This window comes from Parasteatoda tepidariorum, chromosome 5 (genome assembly GCF_043381705.1).
Source record: "Parasteatoda tepidariorum isolate YZ-2023 chromosome 5, CAS_Ptep_4.0, whole genome shotgun sequence".
In the NCBI taxonomy this organism is placed as follows: Eukaryota; Metazoa; Arthropoda; class Arachnida; order Araneae; family Theridiidae; genus Parasteatoda; species Parasteatoda tepidariorum.
In genome coordinates this window covers 10,674,166-10,694,459 of record NC_092208.1, presented here as the reverse complement: position 1 = coordinate 10,694,459, position 20,294 = coordinate 10,674,166, and the positions used below count along the sequence as shown (strand labels likewise).

General features: G+C 29.0%; 1 protein-coding gene across 2 annotated transcripts; it reads left to right on the top strand.

Moving 5' to 3' along the window:
• Nucleotides 1-400: 400 nt before the first annotated feature.
• On the top strand, nucleotides 401-20,080 carry LOC107453053 (chromosome partition protein Smc). Of its 2 annotated transcripts, XM_043048466.2 has the most exons (11): nucleotides 401-542; nucleotides 4,469-4,547; nucleotides 7,461-7,606; nucleotides 7,726-7,837; nucleotides 8,629-8,733; nucleotides 9,419-9,567; nucleotides 10,708-10,822; nucleotides 11,350-11,451; nucleotides 12,784-12,917; nucleotides 16,690-16,786; nucleotides 19,928-20,080. In XM_043048466.2, exons 2-11 carry the CDS (start codon nucleotides 4,476-4,478, stop codon nucleotides 19,970-19,972), a joined length of 1,077 nt encoding a protein of 358 aa, XP_042904400.1. In that variant the 5' UTR covers nucleotides 401-542; nucleotides 4,469-4,475; the 3' UTR covers nucleotides 19,973-20,080. The 2 variants fall into 2 exon arrangements, with proteins under 2 accessions (XP_042904400.1, XP_071037088.1); XM_071180987.1 differs by lacking the exon at nucleotides 8,629-8,733 and having other exon boundaries at nucleotides 402-542.
• The last annotated feature ends 214 nt before the right edge of the window (nucleotides 20,081-20,294 follow it).

Genomic DNA, 20,294 nt, shown 5'->3' with positions numbered 1-20,294 from the left:
CCCATTCTTACAAGTAGAATCTTGTGTGGCATATTCATTGGGCATTATATCTTATTCAAAATTGACAAGTCTATATTTAACTATTCATTTGTAACGGCAGTTAAAGCAATATTCTGGTGATTCATTTTCAATATTTCACCGGATCTTGTCATAATTCAACTCCTTCTTTCCTATTGAGCATGAAAAATGCATTGTTCAAGCCTTTATCAAACCTAAACTTGTCAAAAAGAACTTGGATGTGAATAAGAACTTACTATTCACTATATTTACCATTTCTTCCTTTATGTTATCAAAATTGATGTTTCATCTGACCACCTACCTTGTTTAAGCCACGTACAGTCAATGGACATAACCTCTTGACGTAAATAGCAGGTGCGTACAATCTACCCACTAAGAAGTCAGTATTAAGAGTATAGATAAGATACACATATGGAGAGCTGACCTAGCTTCATAGCAGAGTATAAATTTGCAAGGAAAAGTGCAAGAAAATTAAACAGTGCCCAAAGATTTTTGAATTTTGGACAAGGATATCTATATTGAAGGTAACAATGTTTGAATCTTTTCCTTTAGTTTCTAAGAATTTTAATAAATTAATAATAATTAATAACAAATAATAATAAATTAATAATAATAAATTAATAATCATAAATAATAATAAATTAATAATAATTAATTTTTAATAAATTAATCACACTGTGATTTTGAAATAAAACTTTAGAGGACGCCATACCGAGGAAGAAAAGTTTCATCACAAATTCTCTTTCTCCTTCATTACTAATTTAAAATAAAGAAAAAGTAAGTTCAGGCATACATAGAGTAAGTCATGATGTTTCAGTTACTGAAAGAAATACTCCAAAATATTAAAATGTAAGAAAATTATTAGAAGAGATCATCACCGCTGCGTAATCCTAAGTTATCTTCTCACAATTTATTTTTATTTGTATATTTTAAAATCTTCTTTTCGGTATTTGAAACTTCGCGGCTTACTCTAGGTTTGTCTGAACTCACTTTTTATACACTTAAAATTATTAAATTAGTAATGAAGGAGAAAAAGAATTTGTGAGGAAAATTTTCTTCCCTGGTATGGCGTCTTCTTACGCTGTGTCACTGAGCACACGTCAGCACATGAATCTGTCGCACATCTCAGCAAACGGACCAAGATTGCTGAGGGCTTGGTTGAAGGTCCTTACACGCAGCGAAATGCTTCTTAATTTTTTTAATGGCATCAAAATTTTAATGTGCATTTATTTATGTTTGTAATGCTACACAACATTTAAATTTTTCATTGAAATAAGCATATAAGAAAATTAGAACTTAATCTATGAAAACTGATAATTCAAGAATCAATGGTAAAAACCATTCTTTTAAAAATATTTTTAGAAAAGTTGACAAAATATGAGAACTAAATTGTAATTAGTTTGAGGCTGAGGAATGAATTTTGTGTTGGGGCCAACAACGGCTGGAAAGCATTCGGAATAAACAATATTTTTTCATGTAGAAATTTTTCAATGATATTAATTCGATAAAATCTCTATAGCAAATTTCACAAAATGTTTGTTATTTTTCTATAGCAAATTTTTGTTAAGTAACATTCTCTTTTTTTGTTAAGAAATGTTTAATTTTTTGTTTAAATTATATATTTTAAACTAATTTTTTATGACTTAAATTTAAATATTATATTGTTTAAGGAAATTTTAAAAATACGCAAGCCTTTTTGCCCATTTTTTCGATAACTCATTAATGCAATGTATTTCATGATTTCATGAACCCCTTTAAATTATAATAATATAAAAATAATTGAAATTTCTCATGTGTTGAATATTAGATGCCTTTTGTAGCAATTTGCATATAATTTCTTACAATCCATGATATCTGATAAATTTATTTAGAATTTTCGAATTGCGAGCTGCGCTAAAAGAACCACAAAGTGAGAAAATGATGAGACTGTAGAAGTTATCCTAATCTTTAAGTGTAAAAATTTATGCAGTAATTAATTAAGTAGTTATGTAGTAGGTAAATTAAGTACACAAATTATACCACAAAAGGCGAAAATGATGAGACTGTAGAAGTCATCCTAAATATTAAATATTAAAATTTATTCAGTTCAATTATCTAATAGCTACATGATATAATTTAATGATAACTGATTTGTTTTGTAAATCTAAATTTTGTACGAATTTATTTGCTTTTAATTTTAAGATATTTTTGAGATTGTTATTGAACTTTTCATTTAGCGAATTTTCATTAGGTATAGCATTTTTAGGCTCTTAGCATTTTAATTTTTAATTAATGTAATTAAATTATAACTACTTTGCATTATAAAATTATGAGGTTGAATATGATAATATTTTGTATGTTAGCTACAATAGGTGTCTTTTTAGTTTTTCATTAATAATACTTTATTTTAATAGTTAATTCATGCAATTTAGAAATAGTCAATTATTGTATAGCCTTACTTTTTATAATTTTTTTCGCTTATTTGCTAATTTAAGAGAGTTGGAAAATTTTTTGAACTTGAGTAATTTACTTAAGATTCCACTCACACGTTTCAAAAGGCTGCGCCTATTGTTGATCGCACTATGACCGCAATCATCTTATCTTATTATCTTATTTTCAGAAACTAATTGTTCAAATCAACATTCGGTAAAGAGATATGATTTGAACACATATTTTATTTTATAACCGTCGTTGAACAGTCGAACCAATTTTTTGATTTTCGTCTACTAATGTACAACTCCGTAACCTTGTAATTTTGAACTAAACACCAAAGGCAAGAGAACCCCCCTGTTTTAGGTATTAGGAGAAATTTGCCTTTGTGGAAGACTTTTCTTGGTGAATCTAACCCGCATTTGCGCTACATGGAGAGGAAAACAACGAAAACCTCCCAAAAAATTGCCTGAAGTCAAGGGGACTCAAAGCCATTGATATTTTATGTCAGCACTGTGGTCGGTGCGAGCCTGGTGCGGAATTTGTATCTACCAGTCATCTCTGAGATTTGAAACCAGTTCACCTCATTGGAAGGCGAGCGTTCTATCCTCTGAGCCACCACGTCTACTCCTCCATCTATTATTACTAAAAAAAGAAAGAAGATGCCTCCCTTTTATATCACCTTGAGCTAACGTCCCCCGACATATTAATTTACCACTGCGTACTGATGGTTTTATAATTGTTAATGAAGATAATTAATTATATATTAAAATTTCTAACATAAATTATTTCTTTGGATGAATAGAAGTAGGTCAGATTTTGTCAAAAATTAGTTCATTAATGGAAACTATTACATTATAATAAGCATTCATAATTTTCGATTACAATGCTAATCATAATTATAACAGATATTGATCTACGTTTTCAAGAACATCGCGTTAGCACTGTGGTTGGTGCAAGCCAGATGCGGATTCGTATCAACCAGCCACCGCTGGGATTCGAACCCGGTCAAACAGTCGATTCCGGTGGAAAGCAAACGCTCTATCCCCTGAGCCATCGCGGCTCTTGAACACTTATTAAACATCTATTTATCCATTTATTGCGATTTGCATTTTGAAAAAACATCTTAACAATCAATACGCCTCTTAGGAGGAAAAAAAAAAGGAAGATAAAATGTAATTTCTGAATGTGATTGAAGAGTCTAAAATATATAGGCATAAGCGTTCTTCTTTAGACTTGTATTTTAAACCAAAATGGCTGTTAAAAATTACAGGAAAAGGAGCAAGTATGACAATCTCAACTTTTGGACGTTTTTATTCCTATTTTACCATTTATTATGCTTATCTAACGATAATTTAACTGGTTAGTGTTAATGGTTGTCTTAACGGGGTTTTACTGTGTGAATAAGGGTCAGCACAATCTACGGTTAGCGAAACAATAAAAAGCAAAAGACATAACTACAATATTTGCATTTTGAAATTTTGCAGTTAAGATTTTTATCTAATTTTTAAGCAACAAAATACTTTAATCTTTGGAATTTTTGAAGTTTTGAAACATCCTTTTTTTTTCTCTCTCTCTCTTTTTTAAAAGCAAAACGCGAACCATGTTCGAAATATATGCAATTCAAAGATTTATTTGAAAATTAATGCCATAAGTTTTTGCCACATATGTCTAAATAATAGAATTTTTTTCCACGGGGAATAAAGTAACATTTTGGCTTTGATTCAATTTTTTATGTTACTATAAGTAGCGAAGATAAGTGTACAAAAATGCTGTTTTTTACTATTAGAAAAGTTTAGAATTGTAACTAAAGAGAAATCATAAATTTTGTAATTTGTCTTACATATACACAGACAAATTGATACTTTGGTTAAATTTAATTGAAAAAATTAGTATGTATAGTATTTCCTAAAGTTTAAAACTTTTCTCCCATTAATCATTTTATTTTTACTTAGATATTTTTATTTCTTAGAATTTATAATACACGATACTCATTAATTGATCACATTATTACAATGATCAAAAACAATATTATTTTCAGATTAATTATGACGGCCCAACATAAGCAAGCACATGGCAGAACTGAGGCTGAGTGTGAATTCAGTAACTTAATGGAAAATGTAAGTGTATTTATAATTTTGCTTTTAAGGGACACTGTCTCTACCTAAATTACTTAAGAAAAAAAGAAATTGTCCATAAATATCCCTTAATATTAACCATTTCAGAATTGTCCATAAATTTGAACAGTTACGGATAAAAAATTAATAAATAGCAAATTAACCAAAATAAATGCTTAGTATTATGATAAAAATTCAGTATTTAACTTTCTTCATTGGAGTTGCGCAAATAATATTATAGATCCAGAAACAAATATTATAAAATTTGAGAATTTGTTGCTCGAAAGTTCGAGAATGATTTTTATTTGAAAACGGTATTAATTAAGAAATAATGACACTATCATTAAATCTAATATTTCATAGGTATATGGTTCAGTTATGTATTTTGAAAATATTAAAATTTTTGTATTTTTGACTTTGGATCAGCATGATTTTCAAGAACCCAAGTTTCAAGAAGCAATCACTGCGCCACGTCTTCAACTAAATGTGACTCATATAAAAGACCAAACTTTTCGCAGGTTCGTCTTCAATGCTTATATCCTGTATCAAAGTGGATATTTGATCAATTTTTTTTAATTTTACATTAATCAGCAGCTTTTTTTTGCTACACGAGTTAGAGGAATTATTCCAATTTATTTTATAAGGTCTTCCTATTAAAATTATAGCTCTTTGAGATACAGAATGCATAGCTGCTAAGTTTACCGGATTTTTCAGTAGACAACTGGATTTTGCCAGTTTCTCATGATCTACTGGTTTAATTAAAACTCGTCTGATACGTTGTCTGTTTTAGAAAATTCCCTTAAATTGAGTAAGTTTTCTATAAAAAAAAATCCCCATCGTAATAGAATTTTTGTAAGGATTATTGCTTGCTTGAATATTTAAATAAGTATCATTAATACGTGATGAAACGTGCCTCTTTTATATAAATCAGTTGAGAACTTTTTTTGCTCTAAAGTGTTCAGTTTATTTTTATTCAGAACTCCCTTTTTTAAAATATTTATAGATAAACATTGCAGTGAAAATTAAGGAAATCATGCATTTTTTGTAATTTAGAACGACAATCGACACAGCATGGAAAAAAAAATTTTTTTTAAGAGATGGAAAATTAAGTTCTTTTTACAAACCCTGAATAAAAACAGCGCCTTGAAGCACTTTTTAAAAACACCATGCACCCTCTTCCTTAACAAAAAATCGAAGGTGGTAGGATTTGAAGCAGTAAATTTGAAGTCTGGTTGATGTTGAGGTTCTCGCCAAAGTGAAAAATAAAGAATGTTCTGTAAAGAATAATTGTAATACATGTTTTTAAAATATTTAGAAAATGTGTAATTTGTGTTACAATTTACACAAGATAGTGCAGAGAACATCAAAACCTGTTTGATTGCCTACTTCCCTCCACTGAAATTTATCAGATTTTTTACCCTTTTATTTATTTTTTTTCTCTTCTACGTTAATAATTAATTTATTAACTTCAAATACGCTTGTTAGTTTATAATTTTTTTATTCGCAATTAAAAATGTATATTAAGGATGATCTTTATGGAACACCAGTTACATAAGACAGTCGGACCTCTATTTAACGAAGTCACTAAATCTCGAAAAAAGTTTATTATAAAAAGAATTCTTTAAATGTAAATTTACCTATAATATTTTGAAAAGTAGAAAATTTAATTTAAATTCATATGCACTAGATGTAAATAAAAAAAAGTTATTAATTATTCAATTCCTTAATTAACTTATTAGTTCCTTATTTTAAAAGTTCATCATCATCATCATAACAGTTTTCCAGACAGTCCAAAGTGGGCTAATACCTTCCTCTGAAGATTTCTCCATAATGAATTCCGATTTATCTTTGATCTTCAATACTTTTCATTAATTGCAAGAAAATCAGACTCCACCCAGTCAGCCTATCTCCATCCCGGCTTTCCCCGCTTGCTTGTTCCAGTGGGTCTAAAAAGCAGTATCTTTTTTATTGTATTGTCATCGCTCATTCGAATCACGTGGCCCGTCCAATTCCTTCGATTTATTTTTATGTACTTAATAATATCGGGTTGCTTATAAATCTTGTACAGTTCGAAGTTAAATCTCCTTCTCCAGTTATTGTTTTCAGTTACACCACCAAGTATACTCCGCAAAATCCTTCTCTCAAATATTGTGATGCAATTTTTCTTTAGTTTTCTCATTGTCCAAGCTTCAACAACGGATATTTTAATAGTTATCAATTAATTTATTTACTTTGTAATTTGATAGCTATTTATTTTACACATCTTGCAAATAGTAGAAATGTAAAACTTACGTAAAATGCATAAAGTTACAGGAAATTTTAATATTCTTGGTAAGTTAAGGGACTAGTACCATTAGCAAGTTATTGTTCACTATAAAATGTGTAAAAAGGAGGAATTAAGTTTGAAATGCTCAATATGCAAATAAAATGCTGTTTTCTTTCTGCAAAAAATTCCGGATGAAATTACTGTCAAAAGTACTGGCACTCTTAGTGCAGAAACCATAAGATCCATTTTACGGTAAAATATTTTTATCCCGTTGAATTTTACATCCCAATTTTCAGGTTCAATTATTTTACAGTAAATATTACTATATATAAATATTAAGGTATATCAGATTTTTTTTTTGTTTTATGAAAAGTTATGGTAAGAATAGATTTTATGGTAAAAAGTACTGACGGATACTTTTAACAATAATTTGATCCGCAAATTTCTTACAGTATAAGAATACATAAAATTCTGTATATCGAACCTCAAGCAAAAAATTATATTCGAATAGAAAGTTATTGAGACGTTTATCTCATTCTGATCTCAATATTTTAAAATCTTTTCAATACATTTTCGGTTTTCTTATATTTATCTGATTTTTCTCCATTTGTTTGAAAATTCAGCGTAATAAATAATAATGTTTATTATAGGAATTGGAACTGATGGAAGCAGAATTATTACATTTAAAGGAGATAATTATTTCGCGAAAAAATGATAGAATGATGATTAAGCAAATGATTCCCTTGATCGAAATAGATTCTGCTCAAGAATCAATAATTGAAGAATTCTGTGAAAGGTATGGAGATGTTGTTATCAGTTACGACTTACTTATAATGTAGAATGTGTTACATAACATATTTTTTAAACAGTTCCTTTATGTTTTAATAATACATGAAACATATTTTCTCTCTTTAGGCTAGAAAGAGAATGTGAAAAAGACATGTTGCAATCAGACAAGGATGGTCTATTTTCCAAAATAAGCAAATTCCAAGAATTGTTAGCAGCATTTAAAAGTGTTTATCAAAAAGTATATAACTAACCAACTTCATTTTTTATTTCTTTCACATTGCTTTTATTATTAGAATAATCAACACAAGTTTTTGAGTTATAGCTATTGCAGGCTGTCAGTCTAATTTAATTTTTTTCTATCTATCATTTATACAATTAGATTTAGCATTTGTGGATAAGAAAAACGGTATTTACATTAAAAATTAAGCTTAAAAATTAATAAAATTTTAAAAATATAAATGAAAAAAAAACAATAACGAAAAGCATAAAAAATTAAAATTTTTATTGCCTATATTAAATACAAGAATATATCTAACTCATAAAACAAATTTTTAAAATAATATTTTTTTATTGCAATGCTTCATTAATATTTTATTGCTTTGAACAATTAATTCATTATTTTTGTATGTGAATTAACACTTTTTGATAAAATTTTTGATACTTTACGGCAATTGCAGTTTAATAATTACACACTTGTAACAATAAAAATATTAAGAAAATTAGTTCTATAGATTCTAAAATATTTGAAAACAAGAGTAAATAATTTTACGTTATTTACAAATAAATAATTAAAAAAGAAATCTAAACATAATGAACAGGCATTTTTTCTTTCATTTTATAATTTCAAAAGCTCCATTTGGATTAGAAAACCCACCTGAATCTTGAAACTAAATTTTTCTATTTTTTCTACAATAATTACTTAAGCTTATTTTGATTTTTTCCTCTTTGAAAATATGATGGATAACATGTAACTATGACATACAAGCACAAAACGATATTTTTGCTCCATTTTTTTTCTTCTTTTCGCAGGTTTTTACTAAAGAAGCTGAAAAATCAGAATTTCTGAGTGGACTGACAGTAAAACAAAGATGGATAACCTATGTTTTGGAATTGGAGCTAACAAGCGAAAAACAAGTAAAATGAAATAATTTTTAAAGGGGTTAGGAAAGGAATGCAAATTTTTTTTCCTGTGCTTATATTTGAGTTAATAAGTAACTAATAAGATGGAGAAAAAATTTCAATTTAGTTTAAAATTTTAGTTCTTGGCCGCCAGATGTTTTGCTTGGTCTTTATTTATCTTTTATTATATATATATATTAANTGAACAATTTCAATAAACTTTGATGAGGAACATTTAGTTGAATGGATAAAGATTTTTCATGTATATATGTATATATATATATATATATACATTGAAACAAGATTGGAAATACGGATAGCTTTGCGGATATAATAGTGTGAGCTGATGACGAAATTATATCTATTCCTTATTTTGTTTTCTATCTTTTTAAATATTGAATATTTTTAAATAAATTTTTTTGTAATTTTTTTTCTCCTCTTTTAAAAATTCTTTATATTTTTCACGTTTTCTCCATGTTTTAATTTATTTTATGTGTTTTATGAGTACCAGGTTCTGCACAGTGAAAATAAGACATATTAGTTTTTTTTTTAACTTTTCTTCGTTAATCTCTCTTCTTTCTTTCTTTTTCATTTTTGTCTTTATTGTGCTCTATATATTTGAATTTTTCTTTCATGATAACTTTTTGCATTTTTTTTTCTTTGAAGATAAATTACGATAAAGAACATTTACGATTTTCAGGGGAAAGAACAAAGGGAGAAAAAGATTTCAGAACAAAAAAAAGAATTAGACTGCGCTTGGAAATGTTATGAAAGGCAAAAATCTCAAATTGAAGATTTCCGAAGACGGATTCATAAAAGAGAATTTGAGTTGAGAAGTATAATAACAGAGTGAGTACTTTTTTAAAATTCTTAAAAACAATAGTTAAATAAGCAATAATGTAAGTCAAAACTTATATTGTTTACTTGATAATGGGAATGCAGTTTAAAAAAGTATAACCGCTGAAAATAGGATATACTAGATTGATTCCAAAGTCACTACTCGACACATATAGTTCTTTAACTCATACAGCCCAAAGACCCATTAGTTTCGAACAATGCCTTATGCGTAATTTTTTCAATATTCTATAAACTCCCGAGTTAAATGTCTGCTTGTGCCTGCTTTACTTTAGCCTTCTGCCTTTCCAATACCAGGAAACAAAAAAAAGCAGAAAGATTTTTCTTTACAGAAATAAGAAAATTGTATAACGAGAAAATGTGAAGAAAACTATTAATAGATATTAAAATTTATCATTTATAATTATTTTTATTTACATTATTCTTATTTAAAAAAAAGATTTATGATGTGTGTCTTTTTTAACCGTTTTGCAGTTTATTCGTGAATTTGCTTATCCGTGCTTCATGGGCCACTTAATTCCACGGATAATCGAGAGTTTACAATACTAAATTCGAAACAACCTTCATCTTTATTAAATTTAGCAGTTAGAGAACTTTTTGAATTTTTGTAGACCCCTAATCAAAGGAAGTCTTACAATACGAGAACCTTCCTAACGACTTATAATATTGCATATCTAAAAGAAAAGCTGGCGAATTTTTACGCATGCTATAAGAATTCTAAGTAGAAAATTTTTCATCAGGATTTGAAAATATATATTCAAGGAGGATACTAAAAAGAACACGAAGTATTTTTAAGCAATGAACAATTTCAAATGATAGAAGAGTTTAATGATAAATATATAACTTCGAGCAAAAGCTTTCTCATTTTCACATTGGTTCAATAAAGGATCAGAAGAATTAATAGTTTTTATTTGAAAGTAAGACATTACTGTTGTGAAAGTATTTCATATCCCTTATGAACAAAGTTAATATTATGTATAACCTAAAAAGAAATAATAAAATGAGTAAATGTAATAAGTAATGTAAAAGTTATACTATGCATTAATTCACGTAAAATGTTTTAAGAATATCTTTCATTTCTTATTTCAGAGATTATTTTTGTTGCTAACTAAAATTCCTTTTCTTTATTGTTAGATTTAAAAAGAAAGAAGAAGCAAGAAAAGAATTGCAGTTTAAAAATTCTAGTTTGAATTTTGAACTTCTGAATCTTAGAAAGGACCTTGCAGCCTTTAAAACTGATTATCAGAAGGTATAAAAAAATTGTTTCTCATAAGATATACAAATACATAAATTTTCCACATTACGAAATGTAGTCTAGGATTAAATGTTCGGTACGAGCACATGGAACGAAATATTTGCGGTCAGAATAAGCGCAATTTTGAAAATATTTGAATTTTGACGTAATTTTATGAGATGCATTTGTTTCTAAGTTATCACTAATCTACACTCAGATTTTTTTATGCACTTTTCTTAATAAATGGTTTTTTATATGGTAAGCAGCATACTTTCGGCGAAGAGGCTTGAATGATGTGCGCATGCTAATCTAATTGTTTTAATAGCGCCTTCCTACGTCTTGCTTTTCGCTCCCACAGTACGAGAGAGTTTAGTTTTACATTCTTTGGTTTTTAATTTTTCCACTTTAGGATCTATTTTTTTATTTCTTAATTAAATAAAGAAATAGTTATTTACGTAGCCTATCTATCTAATACATACATATGGTCTAATGCATACATATGGTCTACATGTATTATGATAAATAATGTTTTCACTTTTTAGGTAATTGGAGAGAAAGAAGTGTTAAAACAAAGACTGGCGGAAGTTGCATGGAATTCAGCTGAAAAAGGCGAGGCAAAAGCTGCTGAGCGGACAGAAAAACAAGTAAGTTGAAATATTTTCTCTTTTATTTATTAATGCTTAATTTCTTGAAACCCCAATTTAAAATTATGCAGAAAACGCTATTTTTACATGTAGCTTAGAGGAAATTAAACGCATAAATGCGATAGCATATAGTATAAATTATTGCCTTTCTTTGAAAATCAATTGTTTACTAAATTTTTTTTTACTCTTCGTAATTGTCTATAAACTTTTTTTTTTTTAATTTTTAGAGTTTTTTGCATATTGTACAACAATTTTCTAGATGTATTTTTTAACTTTTCATTCATGAACAAAAAATCCTCTAGAATCGAATTTCTTTCCCTTTTTTTTTTGATATTTCATCATTGCAATGAAAATCTCCAACCAATGAAAGTAAATCCAACTAGACAATAGCTATAATATTAAATCTTACTTTTTTAAGTGAGCAAAATATGCACCAAATGTTATAGAACATATTGAGCATTGAGTCTCAAAAGGATAAAAATAATCACAAATGTTGTAGTAAATGAAAAAGTAATAAAATTTATCAAATGGCACAGCTTGTCGATAATGTTTGATTAGTTGAAAAATTTTATGTCTTGTTTCCGTATGTGTTAAATGACACTTAATGCGCGCAGGTTATTCAACTCTTAAATTATTTGTTACGAAAAAATTTTTCAGATACGAAATATAATAGAACACAAAGAAATATTAGGAACAAATTGGCGGTTCAAAAAAGGAAAAATTATAGAAAAACAGTAGCGAAATTTTAAATTTCCTTCCTAAATTCGTCAGCAGATGGCACTGCTATCTGAAAATAACTTTTGTAATATTTTAAAGCCTTTCATCTGAAAACAATCTTTTCAACACTATTCGCAACAGCATATAGCAAAATTAGCAGACAATTTTTTAAATATTTCAGTTGGAACGGTCGAACATGCATAGGAAACATTATTTTTTTAGTTTTTTCATTACAATATCGCCATCTGTTGACGAATTAGTTGTAAATTTCTAAGTTGTGAGAGAATAAATTATCGTTTTCAAGATAATGCATTTCTGTATCTAGTTTTTCGTGAATTATTATTTTCACAAATCGTCGATTTCGGTGACTTTGCAAAATACGTAACATATGCAGCACATAAAAATTTGTATTAGTCATCAGCGCAATCCGTTGACGATCTTAGCCACAGATTGTGAAATTTGACAACAAAAGCCTGAAACTTGTCTGGAAAATTCGAATATTTATAAGAATTTAGTGTTTGAATAATTTAAAATAAGCTTATTATTTGAAAACTATTTCTCAATTAAACTCTTTAAAAACGAAAGTTTAATGAAATTTTTTTTTATATATTGAAGGTGAAATTGGAGACTATTAATGAAACTAAACTCAATGCTTCCCAAAGACAAACGAGTGAGAGAAATGAGTCAGATGATGATTCCATTGAAGAGTCAAGTAATTGGGAGAGTGAATTGGATGAAATTTTATCCAGGTAAGCATATCAAAGGAAAAGCGTTCAGAGATTTTTTTTCCTCATCAAATAGAAGCTTAAGCTCCGTTATTTCCGTTTTATTATTATTTCTTATTTTCGTTTTATTAGTATTTATTCTTTCCTTAAGTTTTGATGATTAAGTGTCTTAAAACTTGTCAACAAGCTTTTTGTGTCATTCAGTTGCATTATATCCTTCAAAGATAGAAAATACAATGGTCTTCTTATTAAATTATACGCTTGATCATTTTTAGAACTTATACTAACTATTTTTTTCAATATGTAAAGCAATAAAATTATGCCATTTGTTGTTTTGAATAAGCAACTTAAACTATGCATTTGTTTGTTTCTAGATTTTTTTTAAAGAAAACTTAAATTTTTTTTCAGTTTAAAACTAATGAAAACTGATTTAGATAACACTAGAAAAATTTGAACATCAATTTAGCTATAATAATTATCAAATATAAAAAAAAAACCCGAATAATGTATAAAACTGAAACTTCCGTTTAAAAAAAATGCTGTTTGCAGATTTGTGTTTGTATAAATTTATCTGGAAAAAAAACTTAAAAATATCACATGCTTTACATCTCGCTTTGTGCACAGATGACGACCTTGCAATTTGCTTGCTTCGAAAGACACTGCTGCATTGAGCAAATATCCACTCGTAAATTTTTTTTAGTGAAAATTAAATAAAAGGTATTCAAAGAATATTAAGTATTCCTTGAATACTTTTAGTCCCTCCTTATCCTTTTACGAATTCGGTTCGAATCGAATATAAATATTCTATGCTCAAAGCATGACTGCAGGTTCTGTATATTTTAGCAGAATATCAGATAATATTTTCCTCGAAGTTTTCTTTTATTCAAAAAAAAAAAGCAAACAAACAAATGGACAATTGTTAAAACCCTTTAAAATATCTCGAAGCACTTGCTTCTAATGGAAATTAAAAATTTTGATTGATAGAACACCACAGGAGGCAAACTAATGAAAGTTATTTTTTTCTTCCATTTCTGTAACTTAATTGTGGACAAAACTTTATTTCGTTTTTTTTAAGTACCATTGTATGAAATTTAAAAAACTTAATTTCAACTTAAATTTAAATATACCAAAGCTTTTATGTATTTTTAAGGACCTTACGTTTGAAAATTTTGCCGCACGTATGTTTGATTGAAGGGAATTTTTTATTTATTGGTAATCTCTGTTTCACTGCTCTGAGGTGACAGAAAACTTTGGATTTATGAAGAGAGTTCACTTGATAAATTTAGTCACAATCGTTAAATCGATTATTACTACATTAGATTCAGCTCAATGCGATTATTGGCGCAATCATTCTAAAAATGAAATAAAAAAAAGCTATTCGTCGTAAAAAGAATAGATTACGCTTCACTTGAATCTTTGGTTCACTTGAAAACAGGCAGGTATACACTGTCTGGCCAAAATTATCCGGACACCCGGTTGCTATAGTGATAGATGCATAGTGGTGTGATGGTGTTTCTCATGGTTTGGCCTGGGTCCGTCCATAGAGTTGATATAGGTCCGTCAGTCCCTGCGGTCTATCTATGGGTCCGTCAGTCCCTGCGGTTGATCTTTTCACCTGCGGCCAACAAGGTTCGCCTGGACATTATCTCACTAGCTGTTCCTATACTGTCTCCTGGCATAGTTGTCAGCCTAGTAGCCCAACAAATTTAGAAATTTGGCAGAAAAATTTTATTATAAACAATACTTTAACCAAAAGATTAATAACAGTAATGAACTTTTTAGCAGATAATGACTATTTATTAAAATTTCAATAATCTCCTATTCCACACTTTCAGTTAAAAATATGTTTTTCTTTTAAATATCATGCTAAGTAAAATATTTTCAAAATTAATACCGCTGAATGGACCCGTTCCTAGGCTAGAGTGGAGCTGGACTAGTGGCCAAGTCCTGGGCTACATGGTTAAGGGTTTTTCATAACCTAGGTACATGTTCAGGGCTTGGAGGAAAGAAGGAAAAAAAGGAAAGTCCCTGCGGTTGGTAACATGAACTCTGAGATGCATGTGGATATTCTGAAGAATTCTGTTCTTCCAACTCTATGGCAATATTTCTTGGAAGGCCCATTTCTCTTCCAGCAGGACCACTGCGTCATTCACACATCGAGGCGAACGTGACGTGATACACAGACGTGATTTGACGAAATGGGTGTTCAATAACTAGACTGGTCTTCTCAGAGCCCTAACTAAATCTCATAGAACACATTTTTGGATGAATTGGAGCGCAGATTACCTAGCCAGCCAAATCGACCCTCCTTACTGCAAGCACTCAATTCAGATGTGACGGAAGTCATTATCCTATATCCACCTATTTGTAAATGGTGGAAAGTCTTCCCAAGATGTGTGCAGACTGTCATCGATGCAAAAGGTGGACCAACATCACATAAATATGTACCTTAGGACGCTCTAAGTCCATACTACAGGGTGTCCGGATGATTTTGGCCGGATAGTGTATATGTGCAAGCTCTAGACTTAGTACCATAAGTAATAGTAGTATAAACTGAACGTACAATAGTATATTTTTTTGTATCAATCTTCACTAAATGAGTAAACAATGCAATATTGAATTGGTTATGAGGAATAAAGTGGGTCTAGTGGCACAATCTGTTTCCAAAGCGATCGTCACCAAGTCAACTATAAGATGTCTGTCTAAAGAATTCATGGATTGTCTGCTACCAAAGAAGCAAAGAATGAGCAAATTTTAGAGAGGGGGGGGCTTCTCTCGCCAAATCCCAATTGAAATTGCTCAGAGTATTTACCCTACACATTTAGTTAGTACATAAGTGAAATTGTTATATCTCGAATCTGTAGTTCTTGCCAGCGCTCCAGAGGACTGGGGAGTGCGTTTCCTCAAAGAACTGTCCTTTTCATGGTAAATAGTAGAAAACTGCGGATGTTGTTGTTTCTCATAAATTTGTATAAATGCTGTTTTTTTTTTATGAACTCCGGAATCAAACCCATGTATCACAGTTTTTACACATTGCCACTCCACAGGGAGAGCCTGAAAAATACAGGGAAAAACCTGGAAATACCTAAAATAACAGGGAAAATGCTGGGAATTTTGAGTTTTTCTTTAGAAATTGGGAAAATACAGGGAATTTTGTTTCCGATTTTCGTCTTTTAAAAAATGGTAACCACTCAAAGGAATATTTAAGGATGATATTACAACTATATTAAACCAGTTCATGCACTATAGCATTATTTGTTTTAAGTATATTCAGCTGTTCCTTTTTTCTCTTAAAGCTTTTTTCAGCAATTATAACTAGTATAGTTAGCCCAATATAGCTCATACAAGAGCAGAGTGATTGTGTTTTTCCTCTGAATATATTGTATATAATATGTACAGGGAAAATACTGTGAATTTTTTTTCCAGATTTGTTTTCTATTGTTGTCTTATAAAGTAATATAGTTTTAGAGTAATCAATTACTTCAAATGTTAATAAAGTCTAAGATAAAAACTTTTTTGTATAGGCTTATATTTGTTTAAATAAAAAGCAAATAATTAAGTTATTAAATTACAATAGGTATTTAATGGTTTCACTATTCTTAAATAATAAAATTTACGTAACAAAATGTTTCTAAAGTACAATACTTGCGTTCATGCACCTTTATCGAAACTATTTGCTTTGTTATCTTTGTTTGTAATAGAATAAAGTTATAGGATAAGAATAAATAGTCTGCAAGGAATTTAAAAATTTAACATGCTATATTTTTTGAATAATTTTTCTTAATTATGTTTTCAGACTAGAAGAAGGAAGAATTTCAAACTATGAACAGCAATTCAAAAACATGAAGAACTCTGAGGATGATAATGCAATATCAAGACAAATCACCTTAAAGGTATGAAATAGAATTTTTATTTTCCTCTAATTAAATACTACTATAATATTTTATTTTAATAAATAAAAAATAAGAATTTAGTTGCAAATCAAGACAACTTACCAAGAAATTAAACTTATTCGTTTTAATTAGGTTCAGCATTTTTTTCCCTTTAAGGCATATTTAAAACGCTAATTGATGAGTTGTTTAAAATGATTTATTTAAGAAACGGGGAATTAGGCTAATAAAGTGGATAATAGTAAATATTATAGAGCATCACCCACGAGCGGAAGAAATCGTTCCATTTCGAATCAAAGGAATCTTATTTTTGTTTTTTAATTTAAAAAATTGCGCACAATTATTCATTTTTTGAAATGGAATGTTGTCAGAAAGGCCCTTAAACATAAATTCAAACTTAATTCAGTCTTTCCTTGTAAAAAAGCCAGGAGCTGTTCACGCTGTAACCAATCTTTACAGCGTGAGGGAATATTCAGCCCCATAACAAAAATTCGAATTTCATTCTGTTCTTCATTGTCAAAAAATACTGTGAAAAATTTGTTGGGAAAAAAAATTACACAAAAAGGTTTCAGAAATGTCATATTGAAAAATGTCATATCAGTCACCATGTCCGAGTCCCTAACTTTAAGGCGAAATTAAGGAAAATAATTAGTTCAATAAGTTTAATTTAAAGAATGTGTAAATTTATTTTTTTAAATTGTTTTGCCTATTGGTCTATATCGTGATCATCGAAAGTCTCAGGCTTTATTAAATTTATGATATCGAAAAATCTGCTTTTGCAGTTCCTACGAGGTAATTATTAGAAAATTTTAATGATATAATAATTATTCTTTCTTTAAATTTGAATCTCTGTTGGGAAATTCCTAAAAAAAAAATGGAAGAAAATTCATTGCTCTTTCATAAAAATTTATTCTTACCGGGAAAATTTACGCACTACAATGTATTTAAATTGTTTCAAGGAAAATAATTTTTATTAATTATTATTGTTATTCTTTAATTTACTTGAAATATCCATTTAGTTTAGCGTTACAATAAAAATCAAGTAGCAGTAGAAACAAATATTTTTACCTTGTAAAATGCTGGAGCTATGATAGTATAAAAAAGTTAACTATGTTTACGGTTAAGTTGAGCGATTGCCCTAAATTTAAGAGAAATTACAATAAGGTTCAAATTAGCACAATGTTAAGGGCAATTATAAATGATGTTATAGTTCAACACGCTCGACAATTCTTTGCTGTGTTATATATTATCATGCCCCAGAAACCTAGAACCAGGCCACAGCTGCAGAAAATAAAAAAGCCCCTTTTGAGTGCCTTTCTTGGTGGGATAGAAATCAACAATGTTTGGAGAAGGAGGCATAACTTTAAGTCATATAAAATCTGTAGAGAGCCATATATTGTAAAGCTCATAAAAGCTGAGCAGTTCATATATTTAGGATGGGGGATTCTACAGAGTAAGAAAACATTTTTTTGTAAACTGCTAATAAGTAGAGGAAAAAGATCCAGATTCAGATGGATGGAGATCAATCAGATGGAAATCAATAACTTCCTTGCTATCCAGGAAAGAAGCAGGCGCTCGAGTGTCAATAATGGAATGCAGTGGAGCAGAATGCAGAGGAAGACTCTGGCTCACTCTGGACTGTTTAGTCAAAAATGATGATAATGACTTATTTTGTCTCTCGTACTGTAGGGGAGAGTGGGGTCAATTGTAACAGGGTACGATTGTAACAGAGCAAAAATTTCGAGTGTCGGGTTCTAGATTTGGTTCCTCAGTGGCACACAAGGGGTATTTAATAAATCTACATGTACACCCCTGCTGGCAACCATTTTTATGTACTTTTGAAGGAGTTACATCACAAAAGGTATTTCCACGCTACGTACAAGTACTTTTTTTTTCTTTAAACAAATAAAAATTATTAACCGAATATGTAAGTGGACACCTTAATTAACATTTCGAAAAAAAAGATTGGTTTTGTTAATTAACTAGCATTGTTTTTAACTAATGAAGCTGAAATGGCGTCTTGGGGACGATTGTAACAATAAGTAAAGGAACGATTGTAACAGCTGAAAATAAATAATCTTATGTTTACAAACCATTACTTAACTCCTTAAGAACCACCAATATTTTCCTATATCCTTTATATTATGTTGCATGTGTATTATTTCATTTGTCACCTTTCACAGCATAAATTAAAATTTTTAACCCCTTAGAGTTAAAAGTTTAATCCTTTAGGTCTCTGCTCGTTAGTATTTTTACTCCTAAAATATCACTACTATTTTGATCAATGAAAAAATATATCACAACTATGATAATATGTATAATTAACTATGTTTTAGTTGAATTTATGAACTGTTACAATTGGTGTAAGTGGGGACAATTGTAACAAGTGCATGACTGTCAAAAATTGTTAATAACTAATATAATAAAATTTAAAATAAGGTATTTTTTTTTCTAGTAGAGGATAATCTACTTTACTCGTCTGTCAATTAATACTAATAATATATTGGATTTTTTTTTTAGTTAAAAATAGTTAAGTAGAAAAATGTTACAATTGACCCCACTCTCCCCTACCGTACTACTTTTCTGAAAATAAATTTTTACAACTGACAAAGCAAACAAGTAAACACTCAAAAAGGAAAGAATCTTGCTATGAAAAAAATGGCAGGTTATGATCTCTTAATGCAATTAAATCATAGGGGTGAGTTACAAAAGAAAACGGCACTAAAAACTTTCTCTAAATAAGCAAACATTTTTATTTTTAGAATTCAGGTGGTTATGAATTAATAATTTGACATGCAAATGTGGGTGTTAGAATTTAAGGATAAACTTGGGAGAGACGGTTATGAATTAGATGTAATTAGGGAAAAACTGGACAAGCATTTAACAGTTTGAAGTTCTTTGGAAGTTTTCTGAATTTGAAAGCAGTCAAATAATCGAAAATTTTAACAATAAAAATTTAAAATTTTGACTTTTTTGCAAGTGAAGTAAACATTTTCTTAACATTCATATAATTTTTTTTTCTAATTGAAAGTCTTATTTGTTGGAATTTTACATTACTTAACTTTAAGCGCATTCATTTAATCAAATTCATGCTATTTATACCAGATTATTGAAAAATATATAATAATACGCATTCCTTTGCAGAATCCGCAATCCAGATTGAACAGTCAGCAAAACCAGTTTTACTGAGCGGTTGATGTTCCAGCTAAGCATACGCTTAACCAGCTTGTTAATACATGAAAATCATTAAACGTTGTAAATTCTTTAAATCTATAAACAAATTCACTGGCTTTGTTACAGTTGTCTTCTTTTTTTTTATTTCATCTATTAAAATCACACTGTATCATCAATTATTCATTTGTGAATTGATTTGAGTGCAAGTTTTGGAAATCAAGAATCGTATGAGTCGATTTCAGTACGAATTTCGAGCATCGTTTGTTATGAGTATTATATATATATATCACTNTTGTTTTGTGAAATCATAACATTTTGTAAATAATAAATATTAACG

Bases quoted from the DNA above. Each gene is read 5' to 3' on its own strand.
- LOC107453053 (XM_043048466.2), top strand. From the start codon at position 4,476: ATGACGGCCCAACATAAGCAAGCACATGGCAGAACTGAGGCTGAGTGT. The intron at 4,548-7,460 runs GTAAGTGTATTT...TGTTTATTATAG, and splicing joins TCAGTAACTTAATGGAAAAT to GAATTGGAACTGATGGAAGC. The intron at 7,838-8,628 runs GTATATAACTAA...TTCTTTTCGCAG, and splicing joins TTAAAAGTGTTTATCAAAAA to GTTTTTACTAAAGAAGCTGA.